A 21,167-nucleotide genomic window follows, 5' to 3' on the forward strand; every position below is an offset into this window, starting at 1 on the left:
TGTCCGTTTCCTGATTAGAATGGCCATATTTCATTATTCGGTGTTTAGGTCAGATATTGTGGCGTATGCCTTCTTGAGCAGGTGAGTTTTTAGGTTTTTTCGGAATTCTAGATGATTATTCGTAGATTTCAGGCGTTTTGGTAGAGAATCCAGAGCTGTGTGCATATGTAAGAGAAACTTGGCGCATATATTGATTTATATTTTAGGCTTTTACAACTTGGGAAGTGAAGAGTTAAGTACTTCTGGCTGATTCAATTGTGTTTCTAATTGGTAAGTCGATTAGTTCAGACATATAGTTCGGAGCTAGATCATGTATGTATTCTGTGAACAAAAGTACAAATCTTGAAGCGATACATTCCTTGATTGGTAGCCAGTGCAGTTTTTTGCGCTTTAGATTTCCATAGATAAGCTTGGCTGCCATATTTTGAGCAGTCTGTAGTTTCCTTAGGATTTGTTCCCTGCAACCCGCATATACTCCATTGCAGTAATCGACATGTGTTAATACCATTGTTTGAATCATGTTGCGAAAAGTTTCCCTCGGGAAGAATTGTTTTACTCTTTTGAGTTTCCACATTGTGTGGAACATTTTCTTTGTAATGGCGGTGGCTTGGTTCTTTAGCGTTAGGTTGCTGTCAATAATAATGCCGAGGATTTTCAGGTTATCTGAGATTGGAAGAGTGTATTCCAGGGTATGTATGGCTGTGGGGTAGTTTGTAAAATGTTGAGATGAAAGAATAAGGCAGTATGTTTTTTCTTTATTGAGTTTTAGTTTGAATGTCATAGCCCAGGTATCCATTAGGCTTAGGCTGTTTTTTATTATATTGGTGATTTCTGAAAGATACAATTTGAAAAGTATGTATATTGTGACATCATCTACATACAGAAAAGGGTTAAGGCCTTGATTGAAAAGAGACTTGGCTAAGGGGGTCATCATTAGGTTGAAAAGGATGGGTGAGAGAGGTGATCCCTGAGGTACTCCGCAGTCGGTTTCCCAGGGTGGAGAGATGTTGGAGTTTGACTTTACTTGATATGACCTTCTGGTTAGGAACCCCCTTGATCCATTTGAGTATATTCCCTCCGATTCCTATCCTGTCGAGTATACTTAGTAGTATATTCTAGTCTACCATATTGAATGTGCTAGACATGTTGAATTGAAGTAGGAGAATGTTTTTACCTAGTGCAATTTCTTGCTTGAATTTGGCAAGAAGAGATACCAGTACAGTTTCTGTACTATGGAGGGGTCTGAAACCAGATTGTGATTTATGAAGTATTGAGAATTTGTCAATATACTCTGAAAGTTGTTTGGCTATGATAATTTTCCATCAATTTGGCTGTCAGTGGGATGGATGCCACAGGACGATAGTTGGTGATGTAATTTGATTTCTTCTTGGTGTTTCGTGGTAATGGTATAAGCAAAATGTTGCTTTTGTCCTTGGGGAATAAGCCTTGTTGGAACATGTAGTTTAGATGGGATGTAAGATCTGCAATGAATCGGTCAGGTGGTGATTTCATTAAATAGTTGGGACATGCGTTGAGTTGACAATGAGCAGATGAGAGTTTTCTGGTTACCTGTGCAACTATTTTGTCTGTAGTCTGGGTGAAGTTTGACCAAGACTGATCTGCTGGGTATTCTATAGAGTGTGGATCTAGTTCATCAAGAAAGGTATCAAGGTTAATGTTTTCATGAGACATGGCTTTGCATATGTTGGAAATTTTTTCTTTAAAGTATTTGGCAAGTTCTTCTGCTGCTGGAATGTCGGTATTTGATATGGTAACTGGTTTGGTGTCTAGTAGTTTGTCCAGTAGTTTGTATAATTTCTTCATGTCCTTGAAGTCAGTTCCAACTTGTGCCTCATAGTAATTCCGTTTGGATTTTTTAATCTCATTTTTGTATTTTCTTTGTGATTCTTTCCATGTGTTTAGTGCTTAAGCGTTTCTATTTTTTCTCCAAGCTCTTTTAAGTCGTCTAGATATTGTTTTTAGTATTTTCAAATCGTTGTTGAACCAAGATGTTTTATTGGGTTTGTATGAGGTTTTTGTTTGTATAGGTGCTATTTAATTTAAAATGGAAATGCATCTCTTTTCCTATTCCGCGAGGAAGTATTCAGAATCAGCTAAAACTGACCAGTTGTTGTCATATATCGATTGCCAAAATGTTTTTGCATCTATGCGACCTCTTACATAAGTACATAAGTAATGCCACACTGGGAAAAGACCAAGGGTCCATTGAGCCCAGCATCCTGTTCACGACAGTGGCCAATCCAGGCCGAGGGCACCTGGCAAGCTTCCCAAACGTACAAACATTCTATACATGTTATTCCCAGAATTGTGGATTTTTCCCAAGTCCATTTAGTAGCGGTTTATGGACTTGTCCTTTAGGAAACAGTCTAACCCCCTTTTAAACTCTGCCAAGCTAACCGCCTTCACCACGTTCTCCGGCAACGAATTCCAGAGTTTAATTACACGTTGGGTGAAGAAAAACTTTCTCTGATTTGTTTTAAATTTACTACACTGTAGTTTCATCGCATGCCCCCTAGTCCTAGTATTTTTGGAAAGCGTGAACAGACGCTTCACATCCACCTGTTCCACTCCACTAATTATTTTATATACGTCTATTATGTCTCCCCTCAGCCGTCTCTTCTCCAAGCTGAAAAGCCCTAGCCTCCTTAGTCTTTTTTCATAGGGAAGTCGTCCCATCCCCACTATCATTTTAGTCGCCCTTTGCTGCACCTTTTCCAATTCCACTATATCTTTCTTGAGATGCGGCGACTTATATTGTAAGTTGGTTTTTCTTTTACTTGGCGATGTCCCTTCTTCAGCCAATGTAAGGTTAAATTTAGTTTGAAGTGATCGGACCATGGAATGTCCGACCGTTTATGTTCTGTTATTATGAAGTTTCGGTCTGTTGTAAATTTATGTAAAAGTGTGTGACCTTTTATGTGGGTAGTGTTCAAGTGTGGCCATTTGAAGTCCCACAACTGGAAGAATTCCATGCATTCTTGTACACCGTTTGCGTTTGGGTCTTCTAGGTGGAGGTTAATATCTCCTGAGACTAGTACATTTGAATTAGATGTACATGTAGTTGATATGAAGTTCATGAAGTTTGTCTGGGCATCGTTCTATTTACCTGGTGGTCTGCAGAATATGACAATTCCGATGGTCAGATAAGGTTTTATGTTGAATCCTGACTGAGGCAATTTCGAGTTGAGATGTCATTGACTTTGCAGTGGTCTCAGTGATGAAATGAGACCTGTAAATTACGGCGATACCTCCTCCTCCTCTTTTTCCCTCTCTGGTCCAATGTAGGATTTTGTATCCTGGTGGGCATAGGTCCAGGATTATGGGATATTTTGGTCATGAATCTATGTTCATTGATGAACAGTAAATCAATGGTTCCTTTGTGATCCAGTCTGTTAGTGTTTCTGTTTTGTTTACTGCGGATCTGGCATTAATGTAACATATTTTAATTATATGGTATGATTCTACTATATTTGGGATTGTGGTGATTTATTAGTTGAGTTATGGTTTAGATTTGTTAAATCTTTTTTCCCAGTTTGTACAGTTTGATCGTAATCAGATGATTTCTGTTGTAGGTTCTATTATCAGTTTGATGGACGCTGGTGCATCTGGTTATTCATGGTTGGTGTGTAGTATGGGTATTATGCTATATTCGTTTAAGAGGTGTGGCCATTACTGTTTGGATCAGAGTATGAAGAAAACTCCTTAGAGTAATTTTACTATGTTCATATTGGCTCCTGTAGTGGTGTACTGATTCAGCAGTTCCCTAAGGTCTGTGAGAGTGGTAGATTGCGGTCTGGTGGTGTCGCTACTCGGAGCTCCCAGTTTGATATAAGTTGAGGGGCGCAGTCCAGCAGATCCAAGACCATGATCTGGTGGTTCCCAGTGTCTGGTTTATACAGGTCGCTTTCTCCCTGTTCAGAGTGCTGGAAACTGCTCTCCCAATGTACAAAGGAGCAGACAGAGGACTTGGAGTAGGTGAAGAGCTCAGAAGGCAGCACACATTCAAATAACAATACAGTTAGTGATGTCACCCACCAGTATCTACTTTACGGAGGCCACTTTATTATTATTATTAGCATTTGTATAGCGCTACCAGACGCACGCAGCGCTGAACACCTGATACAAGAGGACAGTCCCTGCTCAAAGAGCTTACAATCTAAGTAATACAGACAAACAAGACAGTTACGGGTGAGGGAAGTAATGGGTGAGAAGGGAGGAAGGGGAGGGCAATTGTGGCTAGGAGCTTAAAGTAGCAGTTGAAAAGGTGGGCTTTCAGCGGTAGACTTGAAAACAGGTAGAGATGGAGCTAGACGTTATAGGTCCAGGAAGTCTATTCCAGGCATAAGGTGCTGCTGAGAGGAAAAGGAGCGAAGGCTGGAGTTAGCAGTGGAGGAGAAGTCTCCGTGTTCTGAGTGCTGGAAACTGCTCTCAATGTAAAAGGAGCAGAGGACTTGAAGCAGGTGAAGAGCTCAGAAAGCAGCACACATTCAAATAACAATACAGTTGTGATGTCACCAACAGTATCTGGTTTACAGAGGCTGCTTTCTCCCTGTTCTGAAGCTGGAAACTGCTCTCCCAAGTACAAAGAGCAGATAAAGGACTTGCAGCAGGTGAAGAGCTCAGAAGGCAGCACACATTCAATAACAATACAGTTAATGTCTCCCACCAGTATCTGCTTTACAGAGGCCACTTTCTCACTATGTTCTTAACTTTTTCTGACAATGCAGGATTGATAGCTAGAAACACTGGCTTATACTCACTGTTCATGAAGCTTTTAACAGGTTTAGCATATACTAACCAAAGAATCTTCGTGACAGAACAGTGAATTCAAACTTCCAGGCTTGTCATCACTAGAGATCTGCAAGGCAGCCATACTGCTTGCGGATAGTGCAGTGTCTGTGGGACATCTAATATGTACAGACCGCGCAATCCCATTAATGGGAAAATTTTATGTCTACATGCCAGGACCCACTTGTGATTCTACATTTGTGGTGTATGCGATCACCCGTCCCTGTGCTAAAATTTAAGTAGGACATATAATACGTGCGGTGAGAATTTGGATCATTAAACATCAGAGCTTCTCAATACACTGAACCCGCAAAAAGGTGGGAAAATGTGGGATACAAATGCAATGCAATACACACTCTTTGAATACTCCCATGGTAGATCATTGTGTTTCAGCTACCATGGTCTTCTGATTTACACTGGTTGTCATAGAACAATTCCAAGTACCTTTCAAGGTGATAGGTATTTTCGTTTATATCTTCATGAATAATTTTGGATTTTGAATTACAGACTGTTCAACCCTGGGGATTAAATGAATTTATTGAATGGAACAGCATTTCATAATGTTTCTTCAAACTTTTCAATAAAGTTTTAGTGACGTCATATTGAGTATTTCTTCCACAGGAGTTGAGTTGGCGTCCCTCTTTGGTCCCGCCATTTTGATCAGTCAGATTTTGCAGTTGTAGCTCTTTTTTTGGAAAAATCAGCGTTTGGGGTTCCTGAAGAAGGATGTTTCTTCCGAAACAGAGCTCTATAGAACATTACAATGTTTATAAAGATACGTGACTATTTATTGAATATGAGGAAAACTTTAATGCAATATTTGGGACACTATTTATCATATGGCATGTAAATAGAGTGATACTATTTATTTGTTTATTTAAATTTAACTTAAAAATATTATTTGGCCCCTGACTACACATTTAAGTGGTCAGCTTGAGCATGTGTTTGGGCGATTACATAATAGCCGAACTTTGGCTGATTTATTGAAATCTAGATGCCTCATAATACCAAGGGCATAAGTGTCATGGTTCTATTACTGAAAGTGACCACTCATACATTACTTACATTTACTTTCACTCCTTGCACGCTCATTTCAATGTTGTGGATATGCGAAATGAAGACCTAAATTCTGTCATCTGGTAGAAAGACATCTGCTCAAATTTTGTCCACAATAGCACCTATAAATGATGTTCATAGCATGCAAGGTAGATTTCTAAAAGATCATAATGAAGCTCAGACTGCAGAGAAGACATACTATCTTGTTCCTGAGGGTTAGGCATAGATTTCCAAAGATGATGCCAGAATCCAGTTGATGAGATATGAGAAGACTAGGTGATCTTGCATATGGAGCTTGGGCAGCTACCTCTACAAGGGTTCGACTGAGCAGGCATAGCCTGCTTTGGTTGCACCCTTTCCATTGCTTTCTTCATTTCCCACTGCTTCCTTCATTTTTTTATTTAAAAGATTATAAGGATAAGATAAATTTGCTTTAAAAATACAATCATATCCTATATAAGAAACAAGAGGGAAAAAAGCGCAAAAAAATATAATTCAAGAAATCACTATCATCAAGCTAGGGAGATACCAAGAATATACTGGCGTCATAAGAATATACTGACTAAATCAAGCCTAACAATAGTGTCATTCAACTAAAGTGTTCTTTTTTCATAGGTAGGTCAGCGTCTATACCCTAACAGTACTAATCAATTTCTTCCCACTGCCAGAATTCTCTTGAGAAGATCTAGAAATATCTGGAAAAAACTGAAATGTTAACCCAAAGCTTACTGATCTAATCTAAAGAAAAAACATTTTTAAATCCAAATCTTATCTGGCCCAGAGCAAAAGTGACTAGTAGCATGACTCTGGATAAACCCCCAATTGTGAAACTTCCAACAGAGTTGTAACATTTAAACTATCAGCAGATACAGCTTCCAAACTCTGCTCAGCTGTAGTCCTACCTGAGGAACTAGTTTGAATATACAGTAAAAGCCTTAGCAATTGGTGGAATTGTTTCTGCCACAACTTTAAGATCCTCCTTTTTCTGAGAAGTTCTGAGAGAAGAAGACATTGCTCTGGTAAGTGAACGCTACTTTGCTTTGTGTTTGGCAACTTAAAGATTGGGGTTTAAAGGAGGAATTGTAGGTTAGTGTTAGGCAAAAATATAAAAAGCAAATTTTAACAACTAATCTCCATAGTCTTTCCCACTTAGTTTTAAAAGCTTTGTACCACAGCATTAACAGATAGAATCTAACAGTCACTGCAGGATTATTCCTCCAGCTACAACTGGGAAAGCCAAGAAAGGTGGTCCTCAGTATTTGCTACCTGACACAAAGGAGGAGAATACAAATCAAGGCTCAGCATGATGTCTGCACTGCTGGGGGAAGAGACACCCTTAATGCAGCCTCCTTTCTTGCCCCAACTGCAATTCAACACTGTCTGGATGAAAGGCCACATTCAATAACTAATACTTGACTGAGCTAGGTGCAGCAATAATGTCTGCAGGTTTTTGAGGCATTTACAACTCTTGCCTGGTCGTTGTGTTTCTCCATTCAACGAGGAACGCAGAGGGAGCTCCTCACACAGGGACTTATTAGGCAAACATCTTGGATCCCCACTCGAGGTTGTTTTGTTTATAAAGATAAAACACCCTCTTACTGTACACTAAAGGCCTCTGCACTACTGACTTAAAGCACAATGCTTTGAGGATGACCCAAATGAGGGTGGGATGGCAGAAAGATGTTGAATAATGAAGCAGTGAACTTTTATAATGTCTACTCTCTTATTTTATCACCAATTAAGGAATCTCCTGTACAAGGGGCATCTGCCAATCTGAAATGGAAGTCAAACAATCCAGATGCTTGTAAGTCAACCCAGGTACTTGGCAGCAGTGGCAGAAGATGAAAATCTGGTAAGTTTTTGAAGATATATCTCATGGGGCAATTCTCTAACACAGGAATTAATATTTACATGTCTGTGTGTAAATGTTTAGATTATGGCATATATGTGCACACACACACAAATGCCAAATGTTCCCTTATTCTACACATACATGCTTAACTTATATAGCGCTATTTGCAAGGAGGAAGTGTACATATGGGCGGAGCTTGGGCGAGGCTCAAACTTACTGCATAACTTAATGAATACTATAAGTTATGCATAGTAATAACATTTAGGCATGAGCATTTATATCAGCTGTATGGCTGGCATATGTGCAAGTGTACCTTTTAGCATGTATACACATGGTTGTGTTTCATAAGGAATGTAGGCACCTATGTTTCTTACAGAACAGGCTCTTATTAGGTGCTCTCTGGCCACTTAATTGCAGGTGCCCTGTTGCAGAATTACCCCTATCTGTATAAGAAGAAGTTCGGTGTGGGTGACACAACAGCGAAAATGACTCAAAAATCAGCAAATGATGATACAGATGGTCAAAATGTTTATTGTAAAGCAAACGAGACCCGACACAGTTGTGTTTCGGCCAACAAGGCCTGCATCAGGAGTCTCTTCAACTGAAGTGGAATGTTCACTTAGAACAATATTTGTGGTTAAAATGAAGAAAGTAAAAAGTGAACTGTGTGCTCCGTGCGCCAAGACAACTGGAACATTCTCTCAGGCTACTGGGCTGTATGGCCAGTTTCTGCTAGTATGGCAGTTAACCGATTCTTAGCCTATAGAGAAAGGTTGCATAAAAAGGCTTGAATTTTTTGAAAAAAATCTATGCGTGTAATAGACCATACAGAGCTCATAAGCGCTATATGGCCAAAGGCTTGGCCTCTCAAAATACCTTCTTGTCAAAGAAGTCTAAGAATATTGGGAATACTCCCTACAGTTCTTGGCCTTCCTTATAGCCGCTCTGACCACAACAGAGTGATGTGAAAGCTGAATCTTAGTGAAACCTTTCTGTCCAACTTTTTGGAAACAGATTGCACAATAAATAGATTTTGCCACATACAGAATTGCTGGTCTTTAAGGATCTTTGGATAGGGACTGTGATTGTAGCCTTTGATGCCAACATACTTTAGAAGGCCAGATATATCTACCTGGGGTTCAGCCTCTTGCTGGACTAGAAAAGACATTGCTTTTCCATCCTCTGCATGAATCCAGGGTAAGATACGTCCTCATATAGAGACTTGTTTTCCAGTGTGAGAGGAGATGGGTCACAAATGTTTCCTGTGGTATACTCCGTGAGAGATATTGAATAGATATCCATGGATATCCAGTGAATCCAATATTTTTTCTATTTGGAAGAGACTGGAGAGGAGGGTGGCAATGAATGAACTGGCTCCCATTTTGACTTTGAAGTAGACATTAAAGAGATTATAGGATCCTAGGAAGGTTGTGTATAATGCCCCTATGCCTGTTGAATAAGGCAGCATTCCACTAGGCTGCTGGGATTGTACACTTAGCAAATCTTTGCAACAGCCCTTAAAGTCATTAAACATCTTTTGCAGGAAAAAATGTAACTTCTCTAGAAGAGGCTGTGAAAGAGAAGATGATTTGTCCGCCACTGTGACCAGCACCAGAATTGATAAGGAGTTGCACATTCACATGCCAAGAAATAGGCGAAGGACTGCACAGTGGAAGCACTATCTGCACTGAAATGTTCTTGCACTGTCTGACATTTATGCATTCTGTGTTGGATGTATGCTAGAAATGCTGCGCGGAAGAGTTTTCTAATCATTGGTGCTCAGCAACAGGATATACAGAACTGAAACGCTTTAAATTATCCAGCACTTTGGAAGGGGTACAGTCTGCCAACTTCCATTCAGGCCTGTGCAGGTGCTCAGAAGAAGGCTGTGCTGTAGGTCTGGAAGCCTTGAGGAAGCATATACCAGTTATAATTTTCAAGCCACCAAATTGGAAGGTTGAGGATTAGTGCATGTAAAACTTTCAACCTGTAGTATAGAGCTCACAGACTTCATTGAGGTCCCATGTGTAGACAAGACCCTCTTTTGTTACTTCTGCATCTGAAGCCACCACATTGGAAGGTTGAGGATTAGTGCGTGGAAAATTTTAAACTTGTTGCATAGAGTTCACAAACTTCATTGAGGTTCCATGTGTGGATAAGACCCTCTTTTGATCCTTCTGCATCTGAAGCAGTCTTTTCAACTTTGTTGCATTTGCAAAGATGATCCTTATGGTTTCTAGGACAAACAAGCACAATGCGTGCAATCACTCTGGTTAAGGTTCACAACCAAAAAACTGGAGCAAGTGTGAACTTCTGGATATTTCTTCCACATTTCAGGCTAGGTCTGAATCCCAACTTCATTGACATATCAAAAAGGATAATGAAAAAAAAACCTCAAAAGAAACAATTTGATGAAAAACAATTTAATATATTTATAAATGACCTAGAGATGGAAGTTTATTTATTTATTTTTATTTTATTTTAGTTACATTTGTACCCCGCGCTTTCCCCACTCATGGCAGGCTCAATGCGGCAGGCAATGGAGGGTTAAGTGACTTGCCCAGAGTCACAAGGAGCTGCCTGTGACGAGAATCAAACTCAGTTCCTCAGGACCAAAGTCCACCACCCTAACCACTAGGCCACTCCTCCAGTAGTAACTAGTGAGGTAATTAAATTTGTGACACAAAGTTAATCAAAGTCGTTAAATCACGGGTTGATTGAGAAAAATTACAAGAGGACCCTACGAAACTGGGAGACTGGGCGTCTAAATGGCAGATGACGTTTAATGTGAGCAAGTGCAAAGTGGAACCTGAATTATAGCTACGTCATGCAAAGTTCCACGTTAGGAGTCACAGACCAAGAAAGGGATCTAGGTGTTGTTGTTGATAATACGTTGAAACCTTCTGCTCAGTGTGCTGCTGCGGCTAAGAAAGCAAATAGAATGTTAGGTATTATTAGGAAAGGAATAGAAAACAAAAATGAGGACATTAAGCGAAAGCTACATACCTGTAGAAGGTATTCTCCGAGGACAGCAGGCTGATTGTTCTCACTGATGGGTGACGTCGACGGCAGCCCCAGGACCGGAATTCTCCCTAGCAACAAAGAGTTTGCTAGTCTTGCGCTCCCGTGCGTACAGCGCATGCGCGAGCATGCTCCTCAGTCCAGTAAAAAGCAAAGAAAGGGAACACACAACTCCTAAGGGGAGGTGGGCGGGATTGTGAGAACAATCAGCCTGCTGTCCTCGGAGAATACCTTCTACAGGATGTAGCTTTCGCTTTCTCCAAGGATAAGCACGCTGCTTGTTCTCACTGATGGGGTATCCCTAGCCCCCAGGCTCACTCAAAACAACAAACATTGGTCAACTGGGCCTCACAACGGCGAGGACATAACTGAGATTGACCTAACTTATACAACTAACTGAGAGTGCAGCCTGGAACAGAACAAAAATGGGCCTAGGGGGGAGGAGTTGGATTCTAAACCCCAAACAGATTCTGCAGCACCGACTGCCCAAACTGACTGTCGCCATCGGGTATCCTGCTGTAGGCAGTAATGAGATGTGAATGTGTGGACAGATGACCACTTCGCAGTCTTGCAAATCTCCTCAATAGTGGCTGACTTCAAGTGGGCCACTGACGCAGCCATGGCTCTAACATTATGAGCCGTGACATGACCCTCAAGAGTCAGCCAAGCCTGGCATAAGTGAAGGAAATGCAATCTGCTAGCCAATTGGATATGGTGCGTTTCCCTACAGCCACTCCCCTCTTGTTGGGATCAAAAGAAACAAACATTTGGGCGGACTGTCTGTGGGGCTGCGTCCGCCCCAGATAGAAGGCCAATGCTCTCTTGCAGTCCAATGTATGCAGTTGACGTTCAGCAGGGTGGGTATGAAGACGGGGAAAGAATGTTGGCAAGACTATTGATTGGTTCAGATGGAACTCAGACACCACCTTCGGCAAGAACTTAGGGTGAATGCGGAAGACTACTCTGTTATGATGAAACTTGGTATAAGGAGCATGAGCTACTAAGGCTTGAAGCTCACTGACTCTGCGAGCTGAAGTAACTGCCACCAAGAAAATGACCTTCCAGGTCAAGTACTTCAGATGACAAGAATCCAGTGGCTCAAAGGGAGGTTTCATCAGCTGGGTGAGAACGACATTGAGATCCCATGACACTGTAGGAGGTTTGATGGGGGGCTTTGACAAAAGCAAACCTCTCATGAAGCGAACAACTAAAGGCTGTCCTGAGATCGGCTTACCTTCCACACGGTAATGGTATGCACTAATCGCACAAAGATGAACCCTTACAGAGTTGGTCTTGAGACCAGACTCAGACAAGTGTAGAAGGTACTCAAGCAGGGTCTGAGTAGGACAAGAACGAGGATCTAGGGCCTTGCTGTCACACCAAACAGTAAACCTCCTCCATAAAAAGAAGTAACTCTTCTTAGTGGAATCTTTTCTTGAAGCAAGTAAGATTCGGGAGACACCCTCTGAAAGACCCAAGGAGGCCAGGAGAGCCAGGGACTGGAGGTTGGGATGCAGAAGTGCCCCCTCGTTCTGAGTGATGAGGGTTGGAAAACACTCCAATCTCCACGGTTCTTCAGAGGACAGCTCCAGAAGAAGAGGGAACCAAATCTGACGAGGCCAGAAAGGCACAATCAAAATCATGGTTCCGGAATCTTGCTTGAGTTTCAGTAAAGTCTTCCCCACCAAAGGTATGGGAGGATATGCATACAGTAGGCCCTCCCCCCAATGGAGGAGGAAAGCATCCGACGCTAGTCTGCCGTGGACCTGAAGCCTGGAACAGAACTGAGGGAGCTTGTGGTTGATCTGAGTGGCAAAAAGATCCACCAAGGGGATGCCCCACGCTTGGAAGATCTTGCGTACCACTCCTGAGTTGAGAGACCACTCGTGAGGTTGCATGATCCTGCTCAACCTGTCGGCCAGACTGTTGTTTACGCCTGCCAGATACGTGGCTTGGAGGAACATACCATGATGGCGAGCCCAAAGCCACATTCTGATGGCTTCCTGACACAGAGGGCGAGATCCTGTGCCCCCCTGCTTGTTGATGTAATACATCGCAACCAACTGCCTCACATTATTCCGCAAATGAATGCTCGTGTAGAGTTGGTAAGACTGAATTTTGGACACAAGCATAGCAGAATGGTAGGCCTTCCGCCCAAAAGAATCCATAGTTCTAGACTCACGACCAGGGGGCGCAGAGGCATAATCCCTAGAACTCTTGGCCTTCTTAAGGGCCAAATCCACCACCCCAGAGTCATGAGGTAATTGGGTCTTCATTAAATCTGGGTCTCCGTGGATTCGGTACTGGGACTCAATTTTCTTGGGAATGTGGGGAGTAGTTAATGGTTTCACCCTGTTCGTCAACAATGTCTGCCTAAGGACATTATGAAGAGGAACTGTGGTGGATTCCTTAGGTGGAGACGGATAGTCCAGGACCTCGAACATCTCAGCTCTGGGCTCATCCACTGTCTCCACAGGGAAGGGAATGGCCGTAGACATTTCCTGGACAAATGAAGAAAAAGAAAGACTCTCCAGGGGAGAAAGCTTTCTCTCAGGTGAGGGAGTAGGATTGGAAGGCAGACCACAGGATTCCTCATCCGAGAAATACCTGGTGTCCTCCTCCGCTTCCCACGAGTCCTCTCCATCGGTATCGGACATGAGTTGGTGAACTTCGGTCCGAAGCCGGGCTCGTCTCGAAGCAGAGGAACGATGTCCTTCGTGGCGCTGTCGAGAGGAAGACCCCCCAAGCCGCAGGTGATGAAGCTTCCTCCAGCGACGTCGGCGGGGAGTCAACCTGGGTGGTGGCCGATACTGGTACTGCAAGTGGTACCGGGTCGGAGACCTCACCACGGGCGATAAGCCAACCGCTGCCTCCCTCAACGGTACCGACGGCGCAAGCACCTGTGGTACCGGAACAGATGGTATCGATGGCGCAAGCACCGAAGGTACCGGAGGTGGTCGCAACAGCTCTCCCAGAATCTCTGGCAGTACGGCCCGGAGGCTCTCGTTTAGAGTAGCTATAGAGAAAGGCAAAGGAGCCGGTACAGACGACGACGACAGAATCTGTCTGGGGCTCGGAGTCGGTACCAGGCTGTCCTGTGTAGGGCGCACCGACACCTCCTGAATGGAGGGGCGAGCGATCCTCCCTGCGTTGGCGCTTCTCGGGTGCCGAAGACCATGGCGTCCCGGAGCTCTCGGTACTGTGGCGGGAAGGCGACCGATGGCGATGCTTTGGGAAGGCGACCAATGGTGATGCTTCTTAGCCTTCACTCGAAGCACGCCAACGGTACCCTCCGGTACCGAAGAGGAAGACGTGGAATCCACACGTCTCTTCAGGGCCAGGTCCGAAGAAGAACAGGAGTCCTCGAGACAGGTGGAGACCCGCTCAATGGCTCACTGCCACCAGCATGGGACCTATGGACAGCCCTTACCTGCACTCCGGAAGTCGATGCAGTCTCCGGTACCGACATCGATACCGGCGATGACCTTGATACCGCCGACACCGAAGGACCAGACCTGGCTCCGAACACAATGTTCCACTGAGCCAATCTCGCTGCCTGAGTCCTCTTTTTCAATTGGAGGCACAAAGTACAGGCGTTGGGATGATGACTAGCTCCCAAACACTGAAGACATGAAACGTGTCTGTCAGTGAGCGAGATTGTCCGGTTGCACGACGTGCACTTTTTAAAGCCGCTGGTAGGCTTTGCAGACATTGGCGGAAAAATCACGCTGGCGAGGTCGAACGCGATGGTGTCGAAAAAAGAGGATACCAAACAAAGAAAAAAGGGGTACAATACGGGTGGCCCAAAATGGCCGCCGAAGAAAAAGAAAGAAAACTTACGGGAGCAAAGTTTTACGAAATAAAAGGAAAAAAAACTATTTTTTTTTTTGGAACAGATCGCGAAAGCGAAAATAGACGAAAAATCGGCGAAAAAACTCACGGGGAGTCTGTAAAACCGCAGCGAGGGGTCTCTGGGGAAGAGAACAGCAGCGAAGCAGCGTCCCGAGCCGCGGAAAAAAACAAGACTGAGAAGCATGCTCGCGTTCGGGCAGGAAGACGGTCGCGCATGTGCGGTATATGCACGGGAGCGCGAGGCTAGCAAACTCTTTGTTGCTAGGGAGAATTCCGGTCCTGGGGTTGCTGTAGACGTCACCCATCAGTGAGAACAAGCAGCCTGCTTGTCCTTGGAGAATATTGCCTTTGTATCGCTCCATGGTGCGACCGCACCTCGAATATTGTGTTCAATTCTGGTCGCTGCATCTCAAAAAAGATATCGTGGAATTAGAAAAAGTGCAGAGAAGGGAAACGAAAATGATAAAGGGGATGGGATGACTTCCCTATGAGGAAAGGCTAAAACGGCTAGGGATCTTCAGCATGGAGAAAACGTGGCTGAGGGGAGATATGATAGAGGTCTATAAAATAATGAGTGGAGCTGTAAACGGGCCCGCTGCTCCAGTATGGGGGAGGAAGCTGCCTCCCCTGAATAGCCAGAACTTCACAAAACTGCCACCAGGAAATGCTTCAAAAACATTCCTTTATTTTCCCGATTCATAAACAAAACTTCCCTCCAAAGTAGAGACTTGCTTCTCAGGCATGGCTGTTCTGCCTTGCTTAGTACATCAACCTATTACACAAAGACTTGGCCCCCTTCCCGGAGGGGAATGCAATAGTCCTTTGGAAATCCCTGCTATTTTGGTCCCAGTCAGTAGCAAACAAATAGTACTTGTCCCACAAGCAGGATTTCCCCTCAAGACAGTGTTAATCACCAAGCAGCCTTTACTTTCAGGAGGTTCAATACTTTTGGGATTTCCTTCCATCCAAGGTATTTCAGCCTGCTTCAGGTCTTTAGGGACCTGTCTTGCCCAAGGATTTTCAGCCTGCACTGCTCCTCTCCTCCTGAACTGAACCCCTCTTCCCACCAGGCAGCCCTCCTTCATAAACAAGCCTTCCAACTTCAGAGGTTCTCACAATAATCAGGTTTCAAAACAGGTTAATAATTCCACCACCACTCAGGGTTTCCCCAAAAGAAAACCAGGCTTCTCTTCTTAAGCAGGGTTTAAACCAAAATAAATTCCCAAAACCATGTAGGTTCCAAACCTTCAGGGGCTGCCTTCCTCAGCTCTCAAGCTCCCATTCCGTTCTGCTTTCTTCCCCTGCTCAGGTTGATTAATTCCCTCTTCCATCCAATCCTCCTCCTGCTTCTCAGCCCACCCCTCCCTATTACAAGTGGGCAGCATGATATACAGATTGCTGGTCCCGGGAACTGGCTCCTTCATTCACCCTCCCTCTTGTGGTCAGAGACGGTATATGGCCAGCTTGCCTATCCCCTGGGATCTCACTGCTAGGACTGGAAATGCATTCTGGGATATGTAGTTCATGGTTCTGCTGCTTCACTCTTTACATCGGGGATGTAGCCTTGTCACAACACGTTCCAAAAATACAAGGACTAGGGGGCATGCGATGAAGCTACATAGTAGTAAATTTAAAACGAATCAGAGAAAATTTTCTTCACTCAACATGTAATTAAACTAAGGAATTCGTTGTCAGAGAATGTGATAAAGGAGGTTAGCTTAGCAGAGTTTAAAAAAGGTTTGGGTGGCTTCCTAAAGGAAAAGTCCATAGACCATTATTAAATTGGGGGAAATCCACTATTTCTGGGATAAGGAGTAAAAAATGTTTTGTACTTTTTGGGATTTTGTCAGGTATTTGTGACCTGGATTGGCCACTGTTGGAAACAGGATGTTGGGCTTCATGAACCTTTGGTCTGTCCCACTATGGCAATACTTATCTACTTATGTATTGAAGTACTCTAACTTGAAGACAAAAACTTAGGATATATATATATTTTTTAACACCTGTTCAGCTGAGTGGAAAATGCAAAACTGAAAAACTGAGAACACTTCTGTATGCGGGAAAGGCCACACATACTCAGAACTAAAGTTCAGAATTCTGGGAGAGCTGTTCCATCCTAGTAATGTGTGGTGACGTCACCCACTTGTGTTCCTCACTCAAACCTTCCTGTCAAAAGAAAATGAGCAAATGTTAAGTTCATACCTGTGCAATTTTTGACCTATCATGGGATCAGTATTACTAAAAGTGAGGAGAATGGATGAGGATACCAAAAAGTATGTATTTATTCGCATAAAAAATCAAAATTAAAAAATGACTAATTTATACATAAAATCGACCCGACACGGCCGTGTTTCGGCCCTAAGGCCTGCCTCAGGGGTCTTTGCAACCTAAGTTAAATGACAAAACAAATAAAGAATATTGTTACAAATATAACGTGAACATAAATATAATAAATAAGATGAGCGACAATCTCTGAATGTATGACATCAATGAATAAACGAACAGACAGAAAATTATCTGTAACTTATTCTGATAATATAACATTTGAATGTTAAAAGTTAATCATATATGTAAAGTATTACAAAATAAAAATTTTTGTAAAAATTTTTTAGAATTATTAAAATTTATGAATCAAGGCACATAAATAGTGTCTTGAACAATTTGTCATAAATTTTAATAATTCTAAAAAAATGTTTGTAAAAATTTTTTAGAATTATTAAAATTTATGAATCAAGGCACATAAATAGTGTCTTGAACAATTTGTCATAAATTTTAATAATTCTAAAAATTTTTTACAAAAACTTTTATTTTGTAATACTTTACATATATGATTAACTTTTAACATTCAAATGTTATATTATCAGAATAAGTTACAGATAATTTCTGTCTGTTCGTTTATTCATTGATGTCATACATTCAGAGATTGTCGCTCATCTTATTTATTATATTTATGTTCACGTTATATTTGTAACAATATTCTTTATTTGTTTTGTCATTTAACTTAGGTTGCAAAGACCCCTGAGGCAGGCCTTAGGGCCGAAACACGGCCGTGTCGGGTCGATTTTATGTATAAATTAGTCATTTTTTAATTTTGATTTTTTATGCGAATAAATACATACTTTTTGGTATCCTCATCCATTCTCCTCACTTTTTGTTTTCTCATCTCACGGTTTCGTGAGGCTGTTTACCTCCTCTTTGTTTTTTGCATCAGTATTACTAAGTCAACTATTTAATATTCTTGTAGTTTTACTAGGTCCTTTAATATTCGTCACTTCATATATACAGATGACTTACAGTTCTATGTTCCTCTGGAGAATCATCAGGGTCAGGCCATGGCAAATATGTCTTCATATCTTATAGCAGCACTGACTGGATAAGGATCAATGAGGCAAATACCCAGTCAGCTGCTGGAAGTTTAAATTTAAAATGTATAAAAACTTAGATGTTTAAAGTTATATGGATAGTGCTGCTGAAAATACATGTAAGTGCCCATTTACATGTAAGTTCAAATGGCCAGTTATATGTTTAAAGTTCTACCTATTACTAACCTAACAAAATTAAGCTGTACAAGTTACATGTTTAAGCAGCTAAATATCGCAAAAAAAACATGCAACACTTTGGATTGCATTCGCTCCACCCCAAACCAGGCAACTTTTCTGGATGTATATCTCTGGCTGTTTTGTAAACAGAAAAGCCAGAAGTTATACATAGAATGCTGGTTTAAAAAAAACCACATGTATTTATGCAGCTAGAGCTACCAAAGACTGTGTAAATGTTTTTGGATATTGATCCTTGTGTGGGTAGGAAGGAAAGGAGTGTTTGTGCCTCAATATGTGGAGCTCTTTGATAGGTATATCCTATTTGAGTACAAGGATTAAGCAATATATCCCTGCTAGATCACTTCATTTGTTCCAAGAAATTGTCCTGTGATACCACCACTGAAGGCTATATGTCTTGTGTACACCTGAGAGCAGGCTCTCATGTAAAGGATCTGCTAGCAGAAATTCACAAGCTTATTTGTCCGAGGTGTAGTTATCTTTTTTTTTGTAAAGCTGTCCATAGAAACCCATGCAAATAAATTTTCTACACTTGTTTGCATTATGTTTGCTATTAGTATGTTTTATCTTGTATTAATCTGTAATTTCCTACATATATATAGTTTTCTTTGTAATCTGCTTAAAACCACTGACAGGAATTAGCGGAACATAAAAGGCATAACTGTAGAAAATATAGGTATAGAAAATCATAATTGTTTGCAAAATTTAGTGCACTTGAGTATATACTGCTCAAAAGTGACAGCAAGAGAATTCAACTGACAGTACTAAGTAGTGAAAACAGATTACCAGGACTACATTGTAAAACAAAAACAGAATAAAAAATGAAGGATGCTTCAGTGGTAAAAACACAGTACAGAATGGTGTGAATGATTTGGATTGCTAAATGCTAGCTCTGATGTTGACAATGAGAACCAAACATGTGATGACCAAAGTGTTATCCTTGAAGACGACAAAAAGCTCTAGCTATCACAGAATGAATATGTTAACATTCACACCATTCTGTGGCTGTTCGCTGTTTTACCCCTGAAGCTGCCTAAGGATGAAATATGGCCATGTTAAATTTTATCATCCATTTTTTAATCTATTTATTAAATTTTGATTTTAGACTACTTTCTTCATTTTTGGAGCTGTTTTTATTTTACAATTCACTTTGGGGTACAACATTTTGTCTCTCATGTTATCTGTACTAATTTGATATTCCAAAAAGAAAAATGACACACAAAACATTTTGCTTTTGTTGAGCTCTCCTAATTTGAATTATGCTTACACATATAGGCTAACTGGAATTACTTTTAGTTTTTAATAACATTCTCAATTGTCTCCTGCTGCAACCAGGTTTCTGTAGTACAAGTTGGCGTGGAGTAGCCTAATGGTTAGTACAATGGTCTAAGAACCAGAAGCAGCAGGCTGAACAGCTCGTTGTGACTGTGGGCAAGTCACTTAACCCTCCATTGCCCCAGCTATAAAAAAAAATAAGTACCTGTACAAAAAATGTAAACAGTTTTGATTGTAACCACAGAAAGGTGGTATAACAAATCCCATCCCCCATCTATTTTCCTTTCCCCCCTTTGCCATGCAAGCAAAGCATTTCTTTCTTCAGATGCATAGCATTGCATAATATGCAAAATTTCTGGCTATTTTTGTTCAGACTACCTTAATGAGTAAAACTCATCAAGGTAAAATATACCATTTGAAAATATAGTTGCTTAATACACTTAACATCCCTACAAATCTAGGAACATGAGATGTTCTATACTGACAAAGACCTTTGACCATTTATTATTTCATGCCTTATGCATAAGCACTGCACTCTTCTCTAGTATTTTGTATAAGTATACTAAAATGTTTTGTTACATACTGCATTGGCAGGAGCACTGGTAACAGTCTTGTCTTCAGCTCGCCCTTCCATTTTGGCACTTCGGACAGAACCTGCTGTTTCAGATGGTTTTTCAATCTACACAAAATCAAATAATAAAAAAATCACGTATATGCTGCTTTTCATACAATGAAAACTGAAATATACACCTGGGCTTAGCCTACGGGAAATACCCATGTAAGGGCACACTAAACCCATTTCTTATCACAGCTAAGAGAGCCCCTCAGTTTATTGTCATTTAAAGTACCTCTGTACATTAGCAAAAAAGTTGTAAGGTCAGTTAATTATTTCACACAACAGGTTTTTGACATTCAGTAAGCATTAATTTTTAATACTGAGTTTCATCTGGATTAAATTACATAGCGTAAGACTGATATAAATTTGCTTGGAAATCATTGTTTGGACACTGATGTCCAAAACAAATTATTAGATAACTGGTAAAAAAAAGGCCAGTTTCAGTTTTTAGGGAAACGGGCGCTAGCAAGGTTTTCCTCGTAGTGTGTATGTTTGAGAGAGTGTGTGTGTGAGAGACAGAAAGAAAGAGTGACTATGCGAGTGTGTGTGTGTGTCAGAGAGAGAGTGAGATGGGGTGCGATTGTGTCTGTGAGAGAGTGTGTGTCAGAATGACAGTGTGTGCGAGTGCATATGTGAGACACAGCGAGACCGACAGTTTGCTGAACCCCCTTCCCCTCCTCCCTTCCACCCCTGAGTTCCTGAAACCCCTCCCACTTCTTCACGTGAGTTCCAGGACCCCCCTGCCACTTCTTCCCATCCCCCCTCTCCCCTTCCCACTCCGCCTCTCCCCCCCCTCCGAGTTCCAGGACCCCCTCCCCCTCCACTTCTTCCCCTCCCCCCCACCCCCTGATCCAGGACCCCCCCCTTCCAGTTCCAGGACCTGCCCCTACCCTTCCAGTTGATTTCCAGGAATCCCCTCCCCCCGTGTCGTTTCAGGACCCCCCTCTGTAGTTACATGACTCCCTTCCTCCCCCCCCCCGTGTCGGTTATGACCCCCCCTTCCCTCCCCTGTTGTTTCAGGACCCCCCTCCCCACCTCCTGCACGTGTTTACCTTCCGCACGCTTCACACAGCCTCTTCTTTCACTTCTGTTTCAGCTGTTCCTGTGGTCCCGCCCTTGAACAGCCGAA

General features: G+C 42.1%; 1 protein-coding gene across 1 annotated transcript in view; it reads right to left on the minus strand.

Moving 5' to 3' along the window:
* The window catches only part of REPS1 (RALBP1 associated Eps domain containing 1), a 294,751-nt gene that overhangs the window by 20,346 nt on the left and 253,238 nt on the right, over positions 1 to 21,167 (minus strand). Inside the window, 1 exon segment of the mRNA XM_030198532.1 lies at positions 20,006 to 20,101. Within this exon segment, the coding sequence (XP_030054392.1) occupies positions 20,006 to 20,101 (96 nt within the window).

This window comes from Microcaecilia unicolor, chromosome 3, assembly GCF_901765095.1.
Source record: "Microcaecilia unicolor chromosome 3, aMicUni1.1, whole genome shotgun sequence".
In the NCBI taxonomy this organism is placed as follows: domain Eukaryota; kingdom Metazoa; phylum Chordata; class Amphibia; order Gymnophiona; family Siphonopidae; genus Microcaecilia; species Microcaecilia unicolor.